Source organism: Ambystoma mexicanum, chromosome 11 (genome assembly GCF_040938575.1).
Source record: "Ambystoma mexicanum isolate Mex_15411 chromosome 11, UKY_AmexF1_1, whole genome shotgun sequence".
Classification (NCBI taxonomy): domain Eukaryota; kingdom Metazoa; phylum Chordata; class Amphibia; order Caudata; family Ambystomatidae; genus Ambystoma; species Ambystoma mexicanum.
Genome location: NC_090934.1, coordinates 28199415 through 28227274, shown reverse-complemented (window position 1 = coordinate 28227274; position 27860 = coordinate 28199415). Strand labels below are relative to the sequence as shown.

The following is a 27860-nucleotide window of genomic DNA, read 5'->3' as shown; positions in this document are numbered from 1 at the left end:
GATACCGAAGCAAACGAAGAAACATCTAAGAGCAGCTACATTCCGTTACTTTTGCAATTTAAAAAACCTGGGAAAAAAGTGACCAACAGACCTGAAAATGTAAACCACACTTATAACAGGGCCTTAGTGCTTAGACGGCGTAATTTAAGGAAACTAAAAAAAGAGGCATTGATGATGAACTCTATTAACATATGGGAGGTATACCAAACAGAGCTCAGATCTTATAGACAGTGGCTTAGAAGTAATAGAGCTTCACTCTATCAAGCCGATGCAGAACGCATGATGACAACTATGGCCAACAAAAGATCAAGGGAATTTTGGAAACTGATTAACGACATGAATCATCATTCGAACTCGTTAATGACAAACGCTGTGCCGGAAGAAAGCTGGTTCAAACATTTCTATAAACTATTTGATTACCCTCCTTCTGATATTGAGAGGGTACACCGGCCATTTAAATCTAAAGCCAACTGGGTGGACCTATCCGATATAGATGACATAAAGGCAATCATCACGAAATTGAAACCTTCACGGGCCCCGGGACCGGACGGGCTGGCAAACACCGATCTGAAGCAACATCCAGAAGAATGGTCAGCAGTCCTGAGCCTGATTTTCAATCACTGCATAGAACGAAGGATAATCCCCAGCTCCTGGACGCGAGCTATTATCGTTCCGATATTCAAAAAGGGTATGAGGGAAGATCCCTCTAACTACCGCCCAATTGCCTTACTGGACGTAATTGGAAAAGTCTTCGCCACCTGTTTGTTGAAACATTTTCGGAACTGGACAACAAAATCTCCGGCCATGGACATACTGCATACAGGTTTCCAAAAAAATGCCAGCACTGCAGTTAACGTAATGATTCTTAACATCTTAAAAGAAAAAGTTCTACGTGGTTCGCCGAAAATCTACCTTGCATTTGTCGACCTGTCCCAAGCTTTTGACAGAGTAGACAGAGACAAACTGTGGGCCAAGCTGAACAAGTGGAAGTGCCCCAACCAGATTCTCGATCCCATCAGGGCTTTGCACACGGATACTGAAATATCGGTCAGGCTAAACAACAATGGCCTACTCTCCAACCCAATAACTTCAAACCGAGGAGTCAAACAAGGCTGTCCCTTGGCTCCAGCCCTCTTTATCTCTTTTCTTGGAGACTTTCAAACAACACAAAATTCTATCAGATCGTTTCCTCCAAAAATAGGAACTACTACGATTCCGAGACTCCTGTATGCAGATGATCTTATTATTCTAGATCAGACGAAGGTGGGTCTCCAACGTCAACTGGATAACTTGCAAAAATATATGGGAAAAAACAACCTGGAGATAAATAACAATAAAACGAAAATTCTGATCCTCCAAAAGCAATGACGCAAGAAAAAAGATTTGTTAAAGTGGGCGTTGAACCAATCACAAATTGAAGTAGTATCCTCATTTAAATATCTGGGAATAACCATCGACAGCTCAAAAAAATCTCTCAGTATGCAAAAAATTCTGTGGACCAAAACCAAAAACTTAACAGCCCAATTACATGCAGTGGACAGAAAGTACGGTAAATTCAGTCTTCTCCCTGCAATTCAATTCTACAGATCCAAAATAGTCCCAGCATTGACATACGGCATGGACGCGAACCTCTCCATTCCAGCGACCCTTTGGGTTAAGCTAGAAGGCTTTATTTGGAGAACAACTTTAGGTCTGCCAAAATCAACAGCTATGGCGCCGATAAGACGTGAACTTGGGCTGCTCTCTTTGGAGGCGGTTGTTGCACAGTCCGCGATTCAGTTTTATAGAAAACTGCGGAACAAAGACAGCTTGGAAATATACAAAGTGATTTCTGAAGAAATATCAAAGGGAACTAACAAATCCCTCATCGATTGGGCAGAGAAACAAAAGCATACGCTACAAGAAATAGCCTGCTCAGAAGAGGAGCTAATTCAGAATCCAATGCGAATAAAATCAAAAATGGAATGGCTAGATTGGATAAGGACAAATGACAGCGCAATTGCGAATAAGCTACTAGTCCATCTGTCGCCAATCCGCAACAAACTGAAACAACCAATGGAGTATTGTCTGAAATACCCGAACAAACGTTATATGAGAACTCTACTTAAAGCCCGCATAAACGTTCTGCCGACACAAGAAGTCTTGGCAATTCGGTTCGTATCAAAAGAAAAATCTTGCAGACTCTGTAAAGATCCTAAAACAACAGAAACCATTAAACATCTTTTGATGGCGTGTCCATCTATTGATTACGAAAGAGAAGCCTTCCTTGGACACATAGTCAAATCATCTTCCTATGTTATTGACTATAATACATGGTGGAACCGTCTGATTACGGGTGCGAAAACAAGCTGGTTAATAACTGCATCCACACTAATAGATATTGCTTTGGAGAAAATTCGGCTAACACAAGAAACTGAAACTGAAAGTGTTTGATCCTTATGTCGTTGCGGTTTGAACATTTCTTTAGACATAGGAGATGGTTGACTAATCTCTGTAGTAGATGACTAACTAAGAAAGTTCCTGTTCGACTTTTGTAAAAATCTAATTTTGATTATATACAAATAAAAAATAAAAATAAAAAAAAATAAAAATTATCATCCAATCAACTGCTGCTAGAGGATTGGGGTATAAGGGCATTAACAATGGGTATGTTGCAAGTGGAAAAGAAAATAAGTAGGGCAGGCGGGGCGGGAAAGAAAGGGTGGACCCGAGGGCTAAATCAAGCCATAGAGGAGACCGGGCCACAGACGGACCGCTTCCGTCACTCCTGTTGAGGAACCTCCTCGGGGAACCATTTATGACTGGCATTTTTTTCTGGTGGCCCGCTATCGGCAATGCTCGCATAACGTTTAGCACACATTTGTCTGTGGTGCTTGAACGTACGTGATATGTTGCCGAGTAGCAATAATGCTCTCGGATATTGCAGTCGATGGTGTGCAGTCTTGGAATAGTTATTATTCGCTTTTCGGGGCTACCCGTTTGGCACATGCTTGGCACATGGCCCGAGGAAGTGCACCATTTGGCAATTTGTTTCCTTCCAAACACCAATGATCTTAAGGGGGGATCCCAGCACCTATGGACTAGCTTGTTCCTAGCAGTATGGCGCCGCTATTGAAAGCCATGTGCTTGAAAGGTCACCCAGCAGCCAGTAGCACCTGAGAGCTGGCACCTTCCCCGCCCGGCCACGAGAGGGCAGTGGCGATCCATGCTCCGAGCACCTTGCACACCTCTAGGCAGTGCACTTTCCTGGCACCGAAATGTTGGCACCTGGAAGCCGCGCTGTGGGACACAGGGTGGCAGTGTCGCACTGCAGGCGCGTACAGCTGTTACATGTGGTGGGGCCCGCTGGGAGAGATGCATGAAGCATACGAGAAGGTGCAAGTTGTGCATGTGTATATTGTTTAATTAATGTAGCCCAAACCACCAACTGAAATCTCCCACGATGCTTTTAGGTGTTCTTGTTACCCAGCCCAAAGGGGCTTCATTTATCGACCTGTCGGTCTCCCTCCTGGCGTTATTTATAGCTGCATGCTTTATAATAAACCTTTACTATATACAAAACTACGCACACACCAAGTGAGGAGACGCATCATCTATCATCATCACCACCTCCACCACAACTCATCTGAAGTTGATACCATATTCTGCACACACAAAAGATAACCGGCATTACATTCAGACAGCAGCCACTGAACCCGCTGAGCTATTCAACCGTATACACGGTGTAAACTGGAGCGTCTGGGCTCATGGGGGCGGGGCTGCGAGTGAAGGTGGGGTTTCTGTTCCTTCTCAAGCTTCAGGTAGAACTTGTCTGAGACTTGTGTGAGGGGGGGGGTTATTCCATAGGTGGGAGACCCGTCTCCTGCCCTGTTTTACAGGCCTTGAGATGATGTCCACGTTCAGGGCATTTAGGTTGTGGGCAGGCGAGTCTCTCCAAGATGTGAAGATCAAGCTTTGATTGGGTAAAAGAGATGACATCAGTCAGGGCGCTCCAGGAACTCCATTGGCTGAGAGCAGAATTATTTCTTAGGTAGACTGACTGTATGGCCCCGAGAGAGTGCCATTTCAGGTGTGCACCCTAACTTCATCATAGATAAAACGATCACTACCCTGAGCTCACTTGGCCGTTTGAGCTTTCTCTGTCCAGGCCTCCGAGACCTGGCCCTCCCTCCTGTGTTCCAGCCGATGCACCTTGCTAAGCTGTTACAGTACAATCCGTCTGCAGAGGTGCCTGTGGTTCCGTGTGAGCCCGCCTGCAGCAGGGACTCGTGATACCCAGTGAGTCAGCCTGCCACCGTGTGTTTGCAGAAGGTGGTGGACTTTGACATGGGCCCCGCATACACTGTGAGACAGCAGTGGCAGTTTAAGGCAAACGGCTCAGTGGACAAACATGACACAGGGCCCCGGTGGGCGTGTCATGGAGGCGGAGCCTAGAGTTGGCGGGGTTGCGCAATGATGAACTTTAGGGACAAATGCTACTAAGTAGCGTTTTTTATAGTTTCCTGTGTTGGTGTTGGTGTGGGTGGGGGCTGGGTCCTGTCTCTAGTTAAAGACAGCTGGGCCTCCTCGCAAGATTTGCTGTCACTGGTGGTAATATTAAAAGATCCAGCCTGAAGCTAATGTTGGAAATTATAGGGTTCAAGGTAATGGAAAGGGACGTTACAGGAGATGCTATCACGGGATAATTCCTACAGCATGCAGAACCATTTTGTGCATGTCCCCAGTGTTCTTACCCAACACCCTTGAAATGTCAGTGAACACCACAGACTTAAAGGAGTTCACCCTTTAATCTCAAAACATATTGGGGTTACCTTTTTTGTTGGTGCTGCTTGTGGCTCTTGAAAGACCCCTTAACCCCAACCCACCTCCTCCATATCCACAGGGCCCTGCTGCAGTGCATGGAAATGGGGAGGTGATACGGTTAGGATAGTGAGGGAGAAAAGTAGAGACAGGGCAGGTAACATAAACCCCGATGCGACAGGAGAGTGCAGAATGAAGGAGGCCAGAATTGCGAGGGAGAGCTTGAGAGGGAGGGAAGATCGGAAATAAAGTGATTGAACAGAGCCAGGTGAGGGTGAATGGGTACAGAGAATGAACAAGGGCAGGAGAACGGGGCAATAGTTAATAAGGCACATGAATGAGAGGAAATGAAGGGTGCAGGGAAATAGAGAGCAGGGGGCTCAGGAGTGTAAGGAGAATGGGAATAATGGAGGTCTAAAGAGTCGGGGAGAAATGAAGAGTGAGGGAGGGCGGCAGAGAAGAGAGGCACGTGAGCGAGGAACGGGCAGTGGAAGGGCTGCAATGCAAAGGCAACTGGTGAGACTTGGCTAAAACAAGGGAGGGAAAAACAGTGTAGGAAGGCATGTGAGGATGATAATATCAGCAACGCGTTGAAGAGAGCGGTATCTTTATAACAAAGAACCGTTGGCATAAATGCAGAAAGAAAAGGCGAGCAGAGGATTAAGGGAATCGGGCAAGAACAGAGGATGACCGTGTTCAAAAAGAGCAGGAAAGAGTGGGATAGTAGAGAGGAAATTTCTAGTAAGAAAAAAGGAGGGCAAAAAAACAGCTGTATGGGAGAAAATGGAAGTAGGAGGGGAAGGAGTAAAAGGGGCATATATTTGTGATGCGAGGTGGGTAGGTGCTTGACATCACTGCCCACATATACGCAGTCACAGCTGCATCACCAGTTCTGAAAGCTCCCATGCCCGCACCACCCATTCCAATGCCTCCCCTCAATTCAACTTCCAAGACATGACAGAATCAGAGGTCTTCTCATTCCTCCAAACCATCAGACCCTCCAACTGCAAAGGAGCCGTCAGTCCAGCACAAGCCATCAAGGACTGCGCACCATCCTAGCCCGATCATCACGGCATTCATCAATGCCTCTTTTCGCACCGGCTCCGTCCCACTGGGCCTAAAGGAAGTGTGAGCCCCCCTGGACTCCGCCTGCCCAGGCAACTACAGGCCCATTACTACGGTACCCTTTCTACTGAAAATACTGGATAACGCAGCCTACCTGGGTGTCTTCTTAGAACCTGACGTGACCATGAACAGGCAGGTTAATGCCATAGCCTCCACGTCAGCCTACCACTCCAAGCTCATCAATGCAGTCAGACCTCTCCTAGCCCAACAAAATTGCCTAACCATCGCCAGGGCCATCATTGGATCAAGGCTCAACTACTGCAATGCCCTATTCATAGGCACTTATGCCAAGAATGTGGCAAACTCCAAATTGTTAAAACAATGCGCTCAGAGCCGCCATGGGTCTCTTGCGTAAAGAACACCTCTTAGAGCTCAGGAGACAGGTCCACTGGCTTCCGTTTAAACAAAGGATCATCTTCAAAGCCCTAGCTCTGACTCACAAGGGTCTCCATAACCTCGCTCTTCCCTATTTAGCACAGAGAATTATCAAACCCTCTGGTAGGCAGAATCCTGTGCAGTTCCCTTAGGGCGCACTACACAAGATTAGGACTACAGGTGAGAGCAATAAATCCCCTTTGGTATCAGTCTGTACCACAAAGATTTAGTTGGTAGCTGTGGCTGAGCAGTCAGACTTATCTCAAGAGGGAGATGAGCAGTATTCAGGGTTTACACAATAGGCCTTCAGTACTATGGCACAAGAAAACACTGACCAAAGCTTTGTATTAAAACGTAGTTATATATTTATTTTATACACTTCTAATAAAACACATGTATCACAGTCATCAAGCAAGTTAAATTAAGTCAAGGGAAAAATATACACACCCCCAAGTTAAATTGTAGACCAAGTGAACCAGAGTGAAAACTGAGTAAAACGGCACAGTGACAACTATCCACAAGGGCTCCTCCAACAATTCCTCACAAGTGAGGGAAAGCACAAGTTATATAGAAATAGGTTCTTACACAGCCTAGCAACACTTACCATCAGTTTGTGAACCAGTTTAAGCAAGGCCGTGCATCAGTATAAGCAATACTTAAATGAAAACTGAGCAAAATGGCATTTCACAAGGTTTAAAAATGGGAATAAAAGGGTAGTTAAAAGAAATGGGTGCACCACACAGTTCTAGATGAGAATCGATCTAAAGAAGGCAGATCTAACAAATGTAGCCAGAGTCAATAGGCCTGTGCCAAAGTCAGTGGCACAGGGCAAGGGCCCAGGAGCAAAATGCTCTTGTAGCTGCAGTCAAGTCTTTGGTTAACAAAGTTGAAAAGGTGGATGCAGAATTTGAAAAGACAATGTTAGGAGAGAGGGGCGGCCTTCCCAACAGGTAGGTAAAGGATTTAAAACACCTTTAGTGCTACCGCAAAGAAAGGACGGCCTGGCGGAACAATGTACCTTTAAATGAAGAAGTGGCTCCTGCGGTGGCGGTTGTTCCTGGTAGTTCCTGCAGTTCGGGTGATCCAGCAGAGGAAGAGAGGCTCTTGTCGTGGAGGAAGGTTCGAGTTACTGCACTACCCAGGGATGAAACCAGCCGCAGTGCTGCCCGACGAATAAAAGGTACGCTCCTTTAAATCGCGGTCCGGGTGGACTGGTGCCTGGCTATCTGGCCTCCGAGTACAGGGTACGTGAGATTCGACCAAGGCAGGTCCGGGGAGGCAATTGGCAAACTGGTTGGCCACACCAGCTCAAGGGAAGAAGGCTCTTGCAGGTGAAGATCTTCTCTCGTCGTGTGGAGAAAAGTGGTGAGACGCTGCAGCAGGGCTTCATCGGTGGTTCAGTCGTTGCAGATGTCTTTGGCTTCTCTCCTCTTCGGCTTCTTAGTTCCAGTGGCGACGTCTTGCTCTTCCAGTCCTCAGGACCCTGCTTTTATGCAAAAAGTGCCCCATTCATACAGCCTAGCTGTCACTCACACAGTGGAGTGGTCATCTTGGTGGGAGACCCTCCAGCCTATCAGGATAGAGTGTGACATGGGTTGCTGAGGCAACCCTGTCCAGGGGTCCTACTCCCCTCCCACACAATGGACCCACCTCAGACTCGGTGGCACCGAAAGGAGGGCTTCTTGGCAGAAGCCCGCCAAAAGGACGAACAAAGGATCCCGACCTGGGTTAGGAGTTTAGAGAAAGACACGAGAAAGAAGTTATATTAAAGTTCTGGCAAATAAAACCTACCGGAGTAAAGTTAATATTAAAATGCACCGGCGGTATGTTAGAGGCTGTCAGAAAAAGTGGTAGCCTCGAACAATGGGTAAATCCCATAGGGAAATATTCGCGGTCGAATATTTATGGTAGTAACCACTGCCACCAGCCAGAAACTTTTGAGAGAGGGACTGTACGGTACTCTCTCGAAAATGAACATAGATGAAAAACTATTAACCCCTTCCAATACCTCCATAGTAAGATGGGTTGTACTGGTTTAGTTAATAGGATTTGACTAGTAAAGTCAATGGGGACTTTACATGCCCTGGGAGACAGTAGTCAGTCCCAGGGTATGGAGTCTATGTTTGGGGGTCGCTACGAAACCCCTGTGTCACTGCACTGAGGGTGCTGTTTAACACATGTGAATAAAGATGGTTCCTATGGAGTTGAGAAAGATCCCATAGGCATTAAACACAAAAATAGCCTAGAACACACATAGCAAATATGCCTAAGAGTGGGAAAAAGAGTCTCACTCTTAGCAGGTAAAAAGAAACAAACCCTTCAAATCCAGCAAAGCTGCTCGGGGACTCCATAGGTAAGGGAAATTAGCCATAGAATGAGAATTCTCCCTAACACTCTCTGCCTCCAAACCATCCAGATCTCAATACACTAACCTGCTATCCGTCCCTGGAACTCGCAAAGCCCGTGCAGGTGGCTCTAGCTTCCCTTCAGTCGCACCCACTCTGTGGAATGCCCTCCCGCCACACCTCAGGCTCATTGACTCTCACTCAGCGTTTCACAAAGCAGTCAAAACGAACCTCTTTGTCTGATGTATTTTGTGTTGTAATCCTGTACGCTCAAAAAACATGCAACCCTGTATCATGAACAAGTTCTCTCATGGGCGGCTTCAGTGTAACCCTTAAGTAAGCCTGCTTTAGCTCTGATACAGCGCCTCGATTCCTGCGGGCTGCTAGTGCGCTCCACAAATATAAATACATTAAATAAATAAATGTAGATGTAAACAATTAAAATGCAGCTCCTTATATAAGAATGTATGCTCCACCAGCACCCCCAGTTTCAGCTTTGTGTCACCCTGATTTCAGTAAACCGGTTAGAAGTTGATGATCCAGACACAGGCGCCTGTGTAAGGACTGTTGTCCCTTCGAAGATGCAATTGTTGGGTGATAGTAAATGGGAGGGGAGTATAATGCTGTGTACTATGATTATAAATGGGAGGGGAGTATAATGCTGTGTACTATAATGGCTCAAGCAGATTACCTCATATTGAATTCTCCTTCACTGTGAATACCTTTATTTAAACCAAGTGATATTGTGTTTAGGTCCACATTCCTTTGCAGGCTGCTACTGCAATTGTGTGTTCAAGGTAGTGAAAATAAAGCTACACATTTATTTTAGCTTGACCTATTTCTGTAACAAAGTATGCAATGTCAGGTTGGTTTATTATGTGATTTGTGTACTTTTCAAGGCCTTGATGGAAAAACAAATGATTTCCTTTTTGGAAATCCAAACATTAAAAAAAATATGTAATGATAATGATGCCTTAATCGAAAGCGCTTTACAGAGCACATATTTACATACAATATCACCCAACCGAAATTGGTACTCATTTATCGACCTCGGAAGGATGAAAGGCTGATTTGTCCTTGCCGGGATTCGAACCAGCGACCTGCAGATCACGCCCAGATCGCAGCAGCGAGCGCTCAACCCGTTGAGCTATCTTACCGGCTATTACTATGTTTTACCTATTGCTGGGAAGATATGTAGTCAAGTGCTCAAATCACAGCCTGGGTCCAAATACTTATTTCCCCACTCTAACAAAATGTTTGATCCTGGCCAAATCATTTAATCTCAGGGTGCTTAATCTGTTGACATTGGGTGTCGAGAGAAATTAGTTTGCTTGCAATTTTTGCCATGAAGAAAACCCCTCATGGTTTTACTAAGCTATTGAATTGTATATTTATAATAGTGAATATGAATATATTGTACAGCATATGATTCTCTTGGCTTACAGATGAAATGTTCTTTCACTGTCTTTATCAAAGGTATCCTAGAGTCCTGAAGAATGGTGTCACCACTTGTAATGTTATTTACTGTGATGTCGCTACTGATCATGTCAATCCATAAGTTGCAAATTAGGGTTCTGTATTTATTTTGCTTGACCGGCCCGGAAGACAAATCAGAACATATCAGTGCCTTGAACGCCTAACAGTCCCACAGTGTTGTGAATTTGTTGTGCTGTGTATGGGTTCAAGAGCCCCAGGGAGATGGGCCCACACAGCGTCCCCTATTTTGGCTGTCTTGCTGCACAGCAACCTGTTTCTTTCATGGCATTAAATGTGTATTTTGACTTGTGTGCATGTTACAGGCTGGCCTTTTCTGGCTGCTGTCACCTTAACTCGGTATTCAAACTTTTTTCATACCAAGCCCCTTTGTTTTAGGGGGGCAAAGGATGTCCAGGGGGGCGGGGGGCAGGCTCTTTAAAATATAAGCAGATTTTCTACTGCTGATATTTTATATTAAAAGCAGTCACCTTAATCCTTTTTTATATTAAAAACATTAATCTTAATCTTATTGTAAAGAGGCTGCCCGGACATCCTTCGGACCCTAGTTTGAAGACCACAGCTTTAACTGAAGACTTTAAATGTGTGCTTGGCAGCAGGTTACAGATTTCCTTTGATAACATCCAGCAGTGTTTACACCTCTTTGCCTTTACTCTAAGTTCATTTGCGTTAGCACCTTGCTGACAGAGAAATTACTAACTTTTCAGTGTCAGTTTAGTGTTTCAGCTCGCCACTGGCTGCATGCCCCATGAGAATAAAGTACATTCTTTTGTATCCATTATTATTTAAGCAACCCAGGGGTGCCACAGACTGTGTCCTCCCCTCCTAACTGCAGGCAACAGGGGGCGCAATCATATTGAAATGGGCCCCACCCCGAGCCCTGACAAATGTTTAGCGGGGCCCTGTGAGCGAGCGCGAAAGTTGCTCTTTGTTGTTCCAATGTGCCTGACTGCCAGCAAGGAGGGAGAAGGGTGTGTGTTGCGGCTGGTGTGATGAGATTGGAAGGTGTCTGACCAGGACACAGTTGCCTTTTGTCTGTCAGCCGAGTGCTACATTTGCCTCTGTGAGACAGCCTGCCTGCCTTACCTCTGCAGAGGTGGACCCACGATATGCTGTGGGACAGCCTACCTGATCTCTCCAGAGGGAGGTGGATCCGGACCAAGACCCAGCATCCAATGTAAGGCAGCCTGCCTGATGTCTGCAGAGGAGGACCCATGATACGCTGTGAGGCAGCCTACCTGATATCTTCATAGGTGGACTGGTGGTTTACTGTGAGCCAGCCACCCTGATCTCTCCAGTGGGAGCTGGGCCCAGACCCAGGATGCACTGTAAGGCAGCCTGCCTGATGTCTGCAGAGCAGAGCCCAGCATACGCTGTAAGGCAGCCTGCCTGATGTATGCAGAGGTGGACCCATGGTACGCTCTGAGGCAGCCTGCCTGATGTCTGCAGAGGTGGACCCATGGTACGCTGTGAGGCAGCCTACCTACCTACCAGCAAGGAGCTGGCCAATCCTGCTGCAGCCTCTACCTCTCCTGTCCCCTCTCAAGCTCTCTGCACAGCCTTGGCTTCCCATTTCATCTAAAAAAAAGCAGGACATCCTGTCCCACCCTCTCTACCTCTGGCCTTCCTGAAGCCATCCCTCCTCCTCCCTTCTCTCCCTTTCCTTTGTTCACCCCTGACAAGGGTTTCTAGACAAGTCCGATCTATGAAAGTCTCGTCAAAACAGGTTCTTCCCTGTTCTTCCAAAACCATCAAGGACCACATTGACACCCTCGCTCCAGCCTTGGCGGACTTCTGCAACCACTCTTTTCCACTGGAACCTTCCCTTCCCACCTGAAGCACTCCCTTGTGCACGCTCTTCTCAAGAAACTCTCAGCTGACCCCTCCTGTCTGGCTAACTATCGCCCGATCTCCATTACTCCTTTCCTGGGCAAACTCTTGGAAAAGCTGGCCATCTCCCAGCTTGATGTTCACACTGAATCTGTTGGTTGTCTCCATGACCATCAGTCTGAACTGCTCTCCTGAACATCCATGAAGACCTGCTTACTAACCTGGAAGCGAACCACCCCTCTGTCCTCATCTTACTCGATCCCTCTTCTGCCTTTGATACGGTCAACCATGCCATCCTGCTCAACCGGCTGCGTGATAACCTGGGTATCACCGATCAGGCCCTGGCCTAGCTGACCTCTTTCCTGTCTGACCGACCCAGCCAGGTCCAACTTGGGTCCTTCCTCTATCTTAATCACTGCCTGTGGTGTACTCCAGGGGGTCTAATCTTTTTCCTTGGCTGTTCAACCAATACCTGGAACCTCTTGCCCAACGCATAGCTGCACTCTGTCCATCTTTCGGTGCTATGCGGATAAGACTCACAGCTCGCTGTCAGGCTCCCCTCAGCTGGTGCCTCACCCTCTCTCATCCCAGATTGTCTCTCCAAGAGTGGTGTGCCACCAATGATCTCTGCCTTAAAGCCAATAATAGCGATCCTCCTCATCGGCTCACCTGCACATTCCATTCCTGTCACTCTCTGGCCACCCACCCTGGGCCCTGTTCCTGCTTCCACCTGTGAGGCTAAGGACCTCGGGGTCATCTGCAACTCCACCCTCTCCTTCGCTCCTTACATCTCTGACGTCTCTAAGAAGTAAAACTACCAGCTGCACCTCCTCCGAAGTATTTTTCCTTTCCTCACCTTCCCCCGGAAGCTCACACTGTGTGCAGAGCTCTGGTTCTCTCTTGGCTGGACTACTGCAACAGCCTCTTTATAAATCTACCTGCCTCTACTCGCCGTCCTCTACAACTCATCCAGAACAGGACTGCAAGACTTGTCCTTGGCCTCAATCCCAGGGATCGGATCTATCCAGCCCTGAAATCTCTCCATTGGCTCCAGTGGTGGCAAGGATCAAGTTCAAGACCCTCTGCATTGTCCACAAGGCCTTCTGGGTCCTGGGACCACAAAACCTCTAACTCTGTCTTCGGAAATATCTTCCTACTCAAGCTCTTCAGTCTTCCTCCTCCAACTCCCTCAGGGTCGGTCGCTTCTCCAAGAAACGAGTTGGTGGTAGATCTTTCTTCGGCTGGCGCCTTCCACTGGAACAGCTTCTCTGAAACTTGAGCAGAACCCTCTCTGGTTTGGAAGCATCTCAAGACCTTCCTCTTTGCTTTTGCCTTCTCTCTGCACTGGTCACCTGGCTACCCTCTGAACTTGGGCCCAGGTCCTTGCCCATCCAGTTGCACACCCGCACTGCCTCCATGCATCCCCTGCACCGTGGTCTGTATCTGTAACCCTACAGGCCATTTCCTGCACTTATTGACACCTGTTGTCTGCACTTTTAACACTCGCACTTGCCACCTGTTGGCTGCACTACTTGTATTGATTCCATGACCTGCACTTGCCCATCCTTCCTCCCACCGCGGGACTTCTCTGCTCCCCTGCACTTGCGCGATATCGATGTCTCTAGGCCTAGTAAGATCTAAGTACGTTTTTTGTCCTCCCTCTGTTCCCCTCGTCGCTCCTTGAAACACCTGTGTACAGGCACGTTATGAATTCCATATCATATATCTTGTTTGAAGAGGTGGACCCATGGTACCCTTTGAGGCAGCCTGCCTGATGTCTGCCGAGGTGGATCCATGGTACCCTGTGAGGCAGCCTGCCTGATGTCTGCAGAGGTGGACCCATGGTACCCTGTGAGGCAGCCTGCCTGATGTCTGCAGAGGTGGACCCATGGTACCCTGTGAGGCAGCCTGCCTGATGTCTGCAGAGGTGGACCCATGGTACCCTGTGAGGCAGCCTGCCTGCCTGATGTCTGCCGAGGTGGACCCATGGTACCCTGTGAGGCAGCCTGCCTGATATCTGCAGAGGTGGACCCATGGTACCCTGTGAGGCAGTCTGCCTGATGTCTGCCGAGGTGGACTCATGGTACCCTGTGAGGCAGCCTATCTTATGTCTGCAGAGGAGAACCCAACATACGATGTGAGGCAGCCTACCTGATGTCTGCAGAGGAGGACCAAGCATATGCTGTGAGGCAGCCTGCCTGATGTCTGCAGAGCAGGACACGGCATACGCTGAGAGGCAGCTTGCCTGATGTCTGCAGAGCAGGACACAGCAAACGCTGTGATGCAGCCTACCTGATATCTTCAGAGGTGGACCGGTGGTTTACTGTGTGGAGGCCTGCCTGATATCTCCAGCGGGAGGTGGACCCAGCATACGCTGTGAGGCAGCCTGCCCGATATCTCCAGAGGTGGACCAGTGGTTTACTGTGAGCCAGCCAGCCTGATCTCTCCAGCGGGAGGTGGACCCAGACCCCGGATTCACTGTAAGGCAGCCTGCCTGATGCCTGCAGAGATGGGCCCATGGTACCCTGTGAGGCAGCCTATGTGATGTCTGCAGAGCAGGAACCAGCATACGCTGTAAGGCAGCCTGCCTGCTATCTCCAGCGGAGGTGGACCGGGCATACACTGTATGGCAGCCTGCCTAATATCTCCAGAGGGAGATGGTGTTAGGAAGGGGCGTGGCCTACCAATGCACAAGTCACCTTGGTGAGCAACGTGTACTTTTGCTAAGAGTCGGGCCATTGGTAGCTGAACTAGGCTGAGTTTAAGGTGCCTCTTGTCTTCGCTCACTGATGGTTGAGCATACTGGGCTCATTCCGGTCATCAGTGGTTGGACAGAGCTGGGCTGACGAGTGCTGTGCTGGAGTGCCTGATACTTTAACTAGCTGTGCTCAGAACGCCCCCTTTCTCTGCTGGTCCTTTACGGTTGTAGGCCTGTCTCGGGAATTGCCATAAGTCGCTGATAATTTAGCAGGCCGCTGCGAGACTGCCAGATTGATGGGCAAGCTCCAAAGACTCCACTTGATCTCCATGTAGATTCTGAAGACAGAGGGTTTCAAGAATACGTGGTTCACCTTTTGCTAGCGAGGCATAACTGTGGACAGCATGGGTGTAATTTTAGGGAGGGCAAGGGTGTGTGTCACCTTCCCTAACTTTTGTGGCACACCATTTTGTCCCAATCCTTTGGCAGGGGCCCCCTTTCATTTAGATGTCCTGTCCCCCCAACATATTCAGCAAAATGACTCTGCTGGTGGATAGGCTGACCGAGATTACAGCAATAATATGGCTGTAGCCTCAATACTACGTATATGGGGTGCAAAATAGTGTCAAATGTATAATCTTTTAGTCACAGAAAAATTACCTTTTATTTTAGGAAACCTACAACTATTAAATGGCAATGGAATTGAGTGGGTGTGTGTGGGACATTTCTTAAAGTAATGGCAAAAATAGCATGTACTGGAGCATTTTACTCCCGTGCCCTGAGCTTATTACCACTGACCGCGATTAGAATAGTGCATAGCCGAGCTGGAGACTAGGAATCCTTGAGGCAGTCCTGGCCAGTGGGAAGGGCAGCTGTTATGGCACTGGTGGGGGCTTTGGCACAGCCTAGCCATGATTCTGCAACTATTGGCCAATAGAGTCAATGTACGAAAGGCGGCACAGCAGAGTGTAGGTTCATGGTTCAAGTGGCATGCCCTTAAGAATCTCGGTCATAGGGAGGGCGCTTATGAAAAAGGTGGCAGTCTGGGTTTCCACCAGGCACTACTCGCACCACGTCTTCAAATGAGGTGTTTGGAGGAGTGCTTGTAAGGATCCCAAAGCTCATGTCTCTACTCTCTCTCTCTTTGTTAAGAGGAAGCGACAGCCCCATCAAGGCCACCAAGAAGACTAGCTGCAAACACATAGAATATGGAGGTCTACTGCAGTCTGCCTTTATTGTGATAAAAAGGCTGAAGGCATGAGAAAACAAAGCCGAACTGAAGCCCGGCACACGTGTTTGTGGCGAGGGAATAAGGAATCGATTAACTTGAGTGGCATCCCACGTGGAGGAGACGCGCCTTATCCCATCACCAACAGCCTTTAAACAAGACCTTGACCAACGATGGGGAGAGGACACCTGCAACTACCAACCACTGTAGAGCTGGAAAAACACAGAAGGTCCAACAATCCCCAGACAACCACGTCCACACCAACGTGCTGGTCCCGATATCCCCATATGCCCAGCAGAACTCAGCGTACAAGGCACCATCATGGTGCCAATTTCACCGAGCACCCTACTGGTCCTGTATCCAGGCATGACCAGGCTCTGCACGACTGGCCCTTATACAGCAAGGAGATGTAGCGACTGTGGCTTCTCGGAGGGGACCCCAAAAGACAGTGCTGCTAGGTAGAATCAGTGGCGTCTCTGGATCAGAGTGCTCTTGAAGCATCTGTTTGGTAAGAGATTCTGGATTGGACTCGAGCTCTTTGAGAGGCAGGGAATTTTCCTCAGGGTCCGATATCCACAAGCCGAGACTAATTTATATCAGGGGGCTGGCAGTCTAGTAATGGAAGAGAACTATCCTCTCTCCTAGAGAAGTAGGGTGTGTTGCTACCTCTGAATCGACTCTGCAGTCTCCAGGAAGCGTCAACCTCAGACATATTGCCAAGTAGCGCTTCGTAGAGAGCAGACACGCAGTCAGCTCGCCTTTCAGTGACAGGAAAACTACTTTTACAGGGATGTTCAAAGTGGATCTACAGTAGCAACTGTGACTAATTGCAGATATTCGTCCCTTCTCCCCAAACGGCAGCCTCTCCCTGTGAGGCTAGGGAGACGAACCCGCTCCACAAGACCCTCCCTAAGCGGTCGAGGCAAGTGGGACCTCACCTGGGAGAGACTCCCCCATTGGAGAAAATGACTCTTGTTCCTGTGTGGAACTCCCTAGACCACCTATCACAGCCGCATACATGGGACTGTCTCCTGTAAAGAATAGTGTGGCATCCTTACATTTGACTGAAGGCAATGTAAAAAGACAGGAAGGTCTCTTTAACTAGGACGAGTCAAAGCAACAGAGATGAAGGAGAGGGCTGTGCACAGGGGAAGCCCCCAACATCATCACGCCTTGTGGAAGTGGAGCTGATGACAGTAGCGAAGCATGATCATTTCAACAAGCTGCAGAGCGCCAATGCAAGACGCAGGAGTGCCAGCATCTGCAACTGCGAGGAGAGCATTATGAGGAGTAAGAGAACCAAGGAACCTGGTGGTGCCATGACCACACTTGCAGCGTGGTGGGCAGGACACCCGAACAACGGCACTGAGACTACCGACCCTGGAAACGTGAGTAGCTTCCGATCGACAGTCCCCGAACATGGCAGTAACCCGACTATGAATGGAGAGCCAGCGAATGGAAGCAGCGAGAAACCACACTGAAGTGAGAGACGAGGCCTGCAACCTTCCCCTGCATACAGAGAGGTACCGTGGGAACTGGGAAAAGCTGGAGGCTGCCGGGGCATCATTCCACCCGAGAAGAAACTTGTCCTAGTACTAATAACGAGAAATTGAATAGAAGTCTGTGTAACCAGAATTGTAAAAACACGAGAAAGCAAGTAAGAAATAACCTGTTGGAAAAGGCGGATATCTTTTGAAGGGTGAAGCTCGTCCCATTCCTGTGAATGAGATATCATTAAAGAGAACAGTTAACCAGAGAGGTGAAAAGCAAAAGAGATCTGACCAACCCAGGTTGGGAACCAACAGACTTGCAACAAATCCCTGGGAGGACGGGAAGCTACCCTATGCCATCAGATTGAAGGCTGGAGAAAGCACCACCTAGAAGCATCTAAGGAAAGACAAGAAATAAAGATGTCAAGGGAACAAGGTAAGAGAAGATGGCCTTAGAAATTGAATCCTTGACGAGAACAGTTTAAAAGGGAAACAAAATATTTCCAAATCCGGAAAGCCTGAAGTAAAAGACTGGGAAGAGTCTAATATGATAACAAGTGATAACAAGAGGGTGAGGCACTATTTGAAGGACATTTATTTTAAACCTAGGACCACAGAAAGCACGAAACCCAAGAGTATTCTTGAAGAACTACAAGAGCTGATTACAGATATTTCCCAGAGAAAGGTTACATTAAGAAATATATGTAACGTAGAAAAACATAGAAAGAGACGATCAGAAGAGAAGAAAAGACATGGGGAAGAAAAGACATTCTATTGGTCTATATCATTTAGTTATAAATATGTGTAGGGTATTCCCTCTAGCAGTAGGGAAGGTTAGGCCTTATTTTTATAATTTCAATAGAGATAACTGTTACTGACGAATTGAGGGAATTCGTCCCTTCTTCCAAGGCCCCTGGCCCTCCCATGAGGCTAGGGAGGTGAGCGCGCTTTGCAACACCCTGCCTAGGGGTTGAAGCAAGTGGGACCTCACCGGGAAAGACTCCCTCTTTGGGGACAAAGACTCCTGTTGCCTTGAGGAACTTTCTGATGGCGTATATGGTCTTATACAATACACCAAACTGTTGTCAAAGTCATGAAGATAACATGAAGTTATATTATGAACGACAAGAAAAGAAAGATATCCCTTTTAATTCAAGTATCCAATGGACTACAACAAAGAGGCTGAAAAGGGCTGCGAGACCAACAAGTTACAAAGAAGAGGCTGAGAGATCACGAAGACCCGAGAGACTAGAGGAAAGCTCCATGTGCGTAATGGAGCAAAAGAACTTGGGTCTCTGGGAGAACGCAGCACCAACGTGTGACCGAGTCGCTTCAGCACGGAACCAGAAACTCTGAGCAACCGGCATGCGAGAGCGAAAGAAAACCAAGCAAGGCAGAGGAGAAAGAGCAGTGGTGGCATGACCACAGAATCAGAGTCGTGGGCAATTTGCCCGTACAACAGCGCCAAGACCATCCAGGGGAGTAAGCAGCTCCCAGTCTGAGACACAATCCCTTTGACGTCCCAAAAATGAGAATGGCACATCCAGTAGGCGTCGTGGAGAGAAAGTCATGGGGTGGCGAGGGGAAGGAAAGCAAATCCAAGTGCCTGCAGGTACTGCCGACGTTGCCCCGGAACTCAAAAGGTAAAACGGGAAAAGGGAATACCGGCAAACCAAGCAGGACTCATAATTAAGCGATACTTGTCCCAGTACTAATGGGAAAAGTATTGGAAATAATCCAGTGAAACAGAACTGTTTGAGTGAGATAAGAAGAAATATGGAAACCGTAGAGTGGGAAACAAATACAAGTGGAGGCTTATCCCTTTGGGAAAAAAAGGCACAGCCCACCTAGATCTCAAAGACCGAGTGCACCAGAAGCGAGACATTTAAGGAGAACAAACGTTTAAAGCCAGGAAGCCCAAACTCATACGTGAAACGGCGCCCTGGGAGTGGAGAAATGTAATGGGAACTTGAGATACTATAAAAGAGAGAAGAAGAGTGTAATAGAGATTCAGGAACCCTGCAATGGGGAGAAAAGGAACCTATATAGACTTAAGCTGACCAGGAAGAATAAGGACCAGCGAAACACCAGTCCCTTAAAAGAACTGCAGAACTTGATACAGTGGAGGGCAAGGGACTATTTGCATATAGTCTACTGAAAGGAGCAAGGGAGTGAGAAGAAACGTATGAGAAAACACAAGCAACAAGAGAAGGGAGTCCTTATGACCTTAGTTATTGATAATAGTGGTAGGGTCAGATAGCTTGGATTTTGCCAGAGGACAGATTTGTTTTTGGACATTCATCCAGACTGACGAGCACCTTTGTTAGAAAGATAGACCGGGAATACCCCATAGTTATAGGGAGAGAGGCCTTATTTTACATTAAATAAACGGCCCAGTAAGTACATGCCTTTACAGTGTATGTGTCCTTCTGATCCTCTGTATAACCTAGAATGACATCAGCGTGTCGGAATCTTTCTTCCAACTCGCCACACAACCTACAGTGAACTGGCCCCTGTCTTTGGTACTCGCTAAATTTTCAGAGAAAAGGGCACACCAAGAGGCGGGGTTCCCCTCAGCAGTAACTCTTGTAATATTTACATCCAAATGTTTTCTTAGAGGTCTATGGGAGTTTGTCAGGGTAGAGTGGTCTGCCCGCTCTTCCATCCTTCTGGACACGTAAAATGGTTGACCCGCCCACCAAACTCTGCTTCTGTACTAGACACATCTGTACGCAGTGGGATCGTAATGCACAACCACTAGCTGGAGGAAAAAGCACCAAATGGAGAACAAAACGTCTGTCCGCAGAAATCAGTCGTCACTGTTAGATTGTTCACAGTCTGGTGCAGTGGCGGTTGTAGGTCAAAGTTTCGAATACAAGGGATCGAATTACCAAAGGGTCGAATCAAAAGGACCAAAAACCAAAAGGTCGAATTTTTTTTGTTTTTACATTTTTTTTGGGGGGTGGGGGAGGTTCCCCCAAGCCCCCTTTTTTGTGGTAAAAACTACTTTTTTTTCCAAAAACGGAAACCCAAAAAAAACCTATTTAACAAAAAAAACATTCGACCCTTTTGTTTTCAGTCAAATTGACTCTCACCTTTGGCATTCAATCCTTTTGAATTCTGTACTTTAACTGGACACCTGCAGTGGCGTTGCTAGGGTGGGTCCAGGGGGGGCACGGGCCCCTCCTCTAAAATCCCATGACCCCTCTTGTGCCCACCCCTTGGGCTACTCTCTCTGCAGTGCTGCCAGTTTCTCGGGCCGAGCTTCCAGCTTTGCTGAGGGAAGCAGGGGGCTCGGTGATCTAATATGCTGTCCTCCTTTCCCCAGCTGTCACACAAATCCACCAATTCATACACAAAATCTCCTCTGGATGTTATTCATGTTATTTGTTAAGGTATACAGCAACAGAAAATGGTGTCATGAGGACATCTGCTACTCGTCATTGATTGACAAGGGCAGTAGCTTGTCCTGTGAGATGTGACAATGTGAAGTGCTACAAAAAAGGAAACCATTTCTGTGTTTCTCACACAGCGATGTTATGTTAATAAGTTAATCCATTTTAAAATAAAGATTAATTGTGTTGGACAATTAGATTGCTAATTCTATATATATTGGAGCACGAACTGCAAAGCCAATTGCAGTTACTGTGGAGCAGACACTTTATCCGTAACTCCCTGTGTTGGTCTGACTGAATTGCTTGCACCTGCGGAGGAGGGCTTACTTCATTAAGGTTTTGGTGCTGCACAAAGTGTGCCATGCGAAGTGCAGCTCCAAGTGCCGTTATTGAGGCGAGGACACTTGTTTTTTGTCTTATGTTGTTGGTCTGACTAAATTGCTTGCAACTATTGGAGGTGTGGTTGATCGCTGCTATAGCGTGCACACTGACGCAGACTGTGCTCCTCTAGTTCACATCCCCTCTGGATATTCTCAGTGCTCTTGCTTCATTTGCCCTATAAAATGTCCACACAATGACACTGCTGAGAAAGGAACCCACAGCCCCTATTGCGAACTGTACAGACTACCAGAAAAGCACTTGCAGCCAGATGCGAGATGCACAAAAAGGCATTGCGAACCGTGGGTATTATTGGCACACTTTGCCCCTTACAGCAGATGCGATCGGGACACAATATGGACACTGTACCATTTCAAAGTGCATAAAATGGCAGTTTTCCATTACCAGCCGATGACCACAAGCAACATCTGAACAAATTGCTCATGAAGGCCCAAAACCAGGAGTGAACTTAACTGGTGCTGTGTGTGTGCTTTTAGAATAAAAATGACCCATAGCATTTCTTAACACAGAAACATTAAGAACGTCTTGTCCAAAAGAATGGTCTCTTAAATGGGCCATCACTGGTAAATCGCTCCCATGATAAGCTGTCATTAAGGCCCCTCCCCACCCCTGTGCCCCCCCGCAGCGCCTGATTCTGCGAGGGGGTATTTGTCTTTAGAGAGTCAGAGTAGGACTGGGCGATATATATCGAGTTTTGGAGATACATGGATATATATTTTCAATATGGATATAGGATGAGACAATATCGTTAACAAGATATATACATGTGTCCAACAGAATTGCTTGCTGTATAAATGCATGATTGTTACCTCCCGCTGGCCCTTTGGACTACTTTGCCTGCGTCAATTTGGGGAACGCATACACATTGTCCCCTACTTTTGTCTGTGGCCCCCTCTGTGCCCCCTTACATTTGATTCCTGGAGACACCACTGCTTTGGTGGAGGATGTAAAACCACCTCTACCTGTGGTGTTCCCAAGGGGTCTAACCGCTCTCCCTGGCTGTTCAACCAATACCTGGCACCTCTCGCCCACTGCATTGCCGTTCTCTGCTCCAACTTTCAGTGCTATGCGGATGACACTCGGCTCGTTTTCAGGCTCCCTGCTGCCATCTCCACTCCTTCTCTTATCTCCTACTGTCTGTCTGCTATCCAGGAGTGGTGAGCCGCCAACGATCTCTGCCTTAATGCCAGTAAGACTGAGATTCTCCTCAACGGCACACCTGCATTCTCCTTTCCTGTCACTCTCTGGCTGGCCTCCCTTGGCCCTCTTCCTGCTCCCACTTGTGAGGCTAAGAACCTCGGGGTCTTCTTCGACTCCACACACTCCTTTTCTCCTCACATCTCTGACATCTGTAAGAAGTCACACTACCAGCATCACCTCCTCAGAGGTATTCTTCCTTTCCTCTCCTTCCCCCAGAAGCTCTCAGTCTCCAAAGCTCTGGTTCTCTATAGGCTGGACTATTGCAACAGCCTCTTTTTAAATCTGCCTGCTTCTACTCTCTGCCCTGTGCAACTCATCCAGAACAGGACTGTGAGACTTGTCCTTGACCTCAAGCCCTGGGATCGTATCTCTCCAGCACTGAAATCTCTGCATTGGCTCCCAGTGGCTGCAAGGATTAAGTTCAAGACCCTCTGCATTGTCCACAAGGCCGCCTGGGGCCTGGGTTCTCAATACCTCCAACTCTCTCTTCGTAAATACCTTCATACTCGAGCTCTTTGCTCCTCCAACTCCCTCAGGGTCAGTCACTTCTCCAAGAAACGAGCTGGTGGTAGATCTTTCTTCAGCTGGGTCCTCCCTCTGGAACAGCCTCCTTGCCTCTCTGAAACTCGAGGAGAACCATCTCCGGTTCTGGAAGCACCTCAAAACCTTCCTCTTTGCTTCTGCCTTCTCTCTTCCTCTCCCCTGCTGAATTCCTGATACTGCACTGGTCACCAGGCTACCCTCTGAACTTGGGCCCAGGTCCCTGTCCATCCATTTGCACACCTGCACTGCCTCCTGGCATCCCCTGCACTGTGGTCTGTATCTGTAACCCTACAGTCCATTTCCTGCACTTATTGACATCTGTTGTCTGCACTTTTAACACTCGCACTTGCCACCTGTTGGCTGCTCTACTTGTATTGATTCTGCACTGGTCACCTGGCTACCCTCTGATTTCGGCCAGGTCCTTACCCACCCAGTTGCACACGCGCACTGCCTCCCGGCAACCCTTGCACTTGGGTCTTATACACTTACTCTTGCACCCTGCCACCTGCACTTCATGTTATTGTGATCCCATGTACAGCACTGCCCCCTCCCCCTGGCGTGTTCAGAACGTTACTGAAGCAAAAGCGTGTGCCTTTAGTCCCAAGAAAATGAAAGTGAGCCAGTTGTCCCCACCAGGCCTCTGCCGAGGTTCCTCTACTCTATCAGGACAAGTGGTGTGTGTACATCTCTAACCTGCAGCACCACCGAGGCGTGCCACTGGCGGAGCCCCGCCCCCACGCTGTCACTCTTCTACCTGACGCCGGGGGACACGCCCCCTCCGCAGGGACAGCAGCTCTCCGCTTGCTGCTGCAGGATGGGGGCGTGTGTGCGCTGCTTCAGACCCCGCCCCTCCGCAGGGACAGGTCTCCGCTTGCGGCTGCTGGATGGGGTCGTGTTCCCGCTGCTTCAGACCCCGCCCCTCCGCAGGGACAGGTCTCCGCTTGCTGCTGCTGGATGGGGGCGTGTGTGCGCTGCTTCAGACCCCGCCCCTCTGCATCTCTCCGCTTGCTGCTGCTGGATGGGGTCGTGTTCCCGCTGCTTCAGACCCCGCCCCTCCGCAGGGACGGGTCTCCGCTTGCGGCTGCTGGATGGGGGCGTGTCTCTGTTGCTTCAGACCCCGCCCCCTTGTCGGGGACCGCTCTTGCGTAGACTGGTTGGGGGGCGTGTCCCTATAGCTTGGAGGTGTTGCAGGCGTGGCCTTCGACCCCGCCCTGTTAGCATGGTGCCCCGCCTTGGCCCCGCCCACACTGGGCGGGGCGCACTGGGGGAGCTCACAGGTTGTTGCTGCCGAGCCGCTCGGGCCCAGGTAGTGCAGGCGCTGCCCCCCGCGCCATGTGAGAGCCCCCCCCCCCCACCATGGGCAATGCCCAGCGCAAGAGGAGGAGCCCGGAGCCCTGGGGGGGCTTTTGGTTCTTCGGGAGGAGGAAGCCAGGTAAGCTGTGCCCTCGGCTCACCTGAGCCCCTTCTAGAGCCCTCCCCCATTACTGGGCCTGGGGGAGCAGGGGCCCGCGGGGCTCCGGTCCTAGAGCCCGAGTTCTGTAAAGGCTACGGGGAGGAGTTTGGGCCCCTGCATCAGATTTACAGCCCCCCCCCGTGCTACCCACTTCCAGGCCTGTTAACTGTTTCTAGTCCTGCCCCTCCCACGTCGTCTTAGCCCCTGCAATGAATTCTCAGCCCCCCGTTTCCAGTACTACTATTGGCTCTGTCCGCTCCCATCACGCCCCCCACGCCCTTTTTCCACTCACACCCGTTTGATCGTGTCCGTCTGCACCTCTATCTCACTCTACCTTCTGGGCCCCCAACTAGGGAACCCTGCCACCCGCAGCAAAAACCAGTTTCTAAGTGTGCTAATATCTTCTGACTGCCACTCCCCTCAAATCTGGGTAGCGGTACCCCCTGGAAATGCACAAGTTGGTTCCCCTGCCCCCATCTCTGAGCCACACTATCAAACCCTCGAGCCCCAACTTCCTCATTCGCCTGTTGGCCGCTCTCTGCTTCTGCCTGTAAGCGGTTAATGAATTATTTCAGGGGCCGGGGTGACCTTCAGGGAGTTCTGAAATTCTCTGGACGACGGGCACATTAGGCCCTGGTAACCCAGATCCTGGGAGAGGAGGGGGGAGGTCGTGTGTCCTCTGCCTGCGAGTTCCTTGCACCTAGTGTAGCTTTTCCCAGGGAAAGGGTGGCACGGGTTTGCCCAGGTGCTGCGATGGAAAGGAAGTGGCAGAAACCTGCTGCCCCCGAGTGCGTGCACTGCTGGACATTGGCGGGTATCCTCTCGGGTCATCTCACGGCTACCTTGGCTGAGGCGGGTAGAGTGGCAGGGTCTGGCAGGAGGGCCAGTGCTTCCTTCCTCCGCGGGACTCCCCCCAGCTCATCGTCTTCCCCAATCACCTGCACGCAGCTGGTGCCTGGGCTTGTCGGCTGCAATCTTTCGGGATGACTCAAAGCTGAGCAGGTGATGCCAGATCCGCAAGCTCTGCAGAAAGCGCCCCGAGCCTCGCTGGCTGCCAGAGAGCATAGCCTGGCATGTCCGTCCTGGCACACAGTCCAGTGTCTGGCAGCATAGCCTGGCATGTCCGTCCTGGCACACAGTCCAGTGTCTGCCATGAGTGCATAGCCTGGCAGGTCGTCCTGGCACACCAGTATCTGGCAGGGCATCGGTGTCTGCCAGAGAGCATAGCCTGGCATGTCCGTCCTGGTACACAGTCCAGTATCTGGCAGGGCATCGGTGTCTGCCAGAGAGCCTAGCCTGGCTTGTCCGTCCTGGCACACAGTCCAGTGTCTGCCATGAGCGCATAGCCTGGCAGGTCCGTCCTGGCACACAGTCCAGTATATGGCAGCATCGCTGGCTGCCTGACAGCTTAGCCTGGCATGTCCGTCCTGGCACACAGTCCAGTATCTGGCAGCATCGCTGACTGCCAGACAGCATAGCCTGGCAGGTCCGTCCTGGCACACAGTCCAGTATCTGGCACAGTCCAGTATCTGGCACAGTCCAGTGTCTGCATGCCTCCCTTGTAGCTGGGCTTTAAGTGGGCCATGGACAGACGGGGCAGAGTCTGAGGTAGGGCGCTGGCAGGGCTCCCTAAACTCCCCAGGGAGCCCCAGGCGATCAGGCCACCAGAAGCCAAGGCCGTTTTGTATCGAAAGCCTGAATCTCTCTCCCATAAGCAAGAGCTTTAGGCTGCTTTACCAAAACATGCCTGCACTTCTAGCCTCCGTCTTTCCCTTTGCTTCTTAATGGTGGTGCCGACTCCCGCCAGGCATGCCTTTAACTGAGATGCAGGGATCGTCACCCCCGCACCTCGGGTGAGAGGGCGATGATCGCTGCAAAGGGATGCCTAGCCGGATGCCTCCTTTACGAGCCTCTTCTAAATGTCGCATGCCACTGAGTCTCTCTGCAAAACCTTGGTATCTGTCCCCCTGAAGGACAAAGATGCCTGCAGGCCCAGACTGGCCCATCCTGCCAGCCGGGCCCTGTCTCAGGAGCATGCTCTGCTGTGCTCATAAACCAAAGGAGCACATGATTTCATGTTCTATCACCTTGGCCAACTCGCCCAAATGTCACCCTTCATTTTCAATAGTTATGCCCGTTATTGGCCCACTTTCCTTTAAAATGTACTATGTGCGATAAGTGACAACAGCAGGCCACGAAACGTTAACTTGCCTGTAGCCACTGGTGGCGATGAATGGCGGGCCATGTACGGGCGGCCATCTGGCATTCACAAACCATGGCAGGCGACTTGTATGCCCACCTAGGAGCACACGGGCGTCGCAGTGTGCTCTGCAGTCATTGCGCTGCACTCATCTTATGGCGCCTTCCAGTCCGACCCTTCTTTCTGGTTGGGTGTAGCAGTGGGTTGGTGCATGCTGGTTTGTGCCTGTGTGTGATCGTACAGTTGTTTTCCCTGGTTATTTTGTGTCCACCCGCAATTTGTTTTTGTTTATTTACTGTTTTAAACGCGAACTTGTGGACTATGGTAAAGGGTTAACGTTTCCTGCCTTCTGGGGCCTGCTTAATGACATGACACCTGGGCTGTGATAGGATGCGCTTTGCCCTAGGACACAGTGTGGTCTAGAGTGGTTTTGTAGCAGGTGGAATTGGCAGTGGGCAGCACCAGTGACAAAACAAGCATTGGCAATGCAAACAGTTTGGGCTTTTGTGTAGGCATGGGAAAGGCACTTCCCAGACACACGGCTGTAGTGGTATTATTTATTTATTGCGATTCTGGTTGAAACCAGTCCACCTTACTCAAACTATATAAAGATTTGCAACAATCAATACAATGTATTAACCCCGATATAAATGAACTTTAAGCATACACAAACCAGAAGAAAAAACAGGAAAACACATCACATTATTACCAGAGAATTATCTAAATATCACTCTTAAGATAGACCCATATAAGTCCAAATTCTATTGTCCAAATTCTATTCCACCTAAAACCTAAAGTGCAGAGTCCCTGAAAAGGAAATGCTTAAAGAAATCATACTGTACCACATATTATACCAGTTAGAAATGTAATTTTTTTTTATTGAGTTTTAATCAAAAAGATTTTTTTAATTTTACAAGGGTCTTTTTCTCAGGTCAGAACCATGCGTTTTTTTAAGAAGTTCCATTGTCCAGTCCTTTTGGCCCCTGGCTAACTCTTCCGCTGACATGTTGATGTCGTTGTTTGGTCTGATCTAAGGTCCATCTTTAAGTGTTTCAATGTCCCCCCTCTGGGGTTTTTGTTGGATCTGCTCCCTCTGTCGGTAAGTGGGGGATCATTTTGAAGGCTAATTCTATTAATTTCACCGTTGTTAATGTCCATCTTGTTGTCTCTCCTGAGATTAACCTGTTCCACACTGTCTGTTCATCTAGCGTTACTGCCCCTTGTAAACAGGATTGAAGATGTTTATCTCTGTGTTGGTGTGCTTTAGGACATCTTAACACTAGAT

General features: G+C 49.0%; 1 protein-coding gene across 2 annotated transcripts in view; it reads left to right on the top strand.

Moving 5' to 3' along the window:
• NHSL3 (NHS like 3) overlaps positions 1-27860 on the top strand; it is a 566971-nt gene that overhangs the window by 123899 nt on the left and 415212 nt on the right. The window contains exon 1 of one of the 2 annotated variants that reach the window (XM_069622457.1): positions 24172-24354. The exons of the other annotated variant lie outside the window; for it this stretch is intronic. Coding sequence (XP_069478558.1) covers positions 24279-24354 — 76 coding nt within the window. The 5' untranslated portion in view covers positions 24172-24278. Of the gene's footprint in view, positions 1-24171; positions 24355-27860 lie in introns of those variants that run through there. 2 annotated transcript variants of the gene reach the window in all.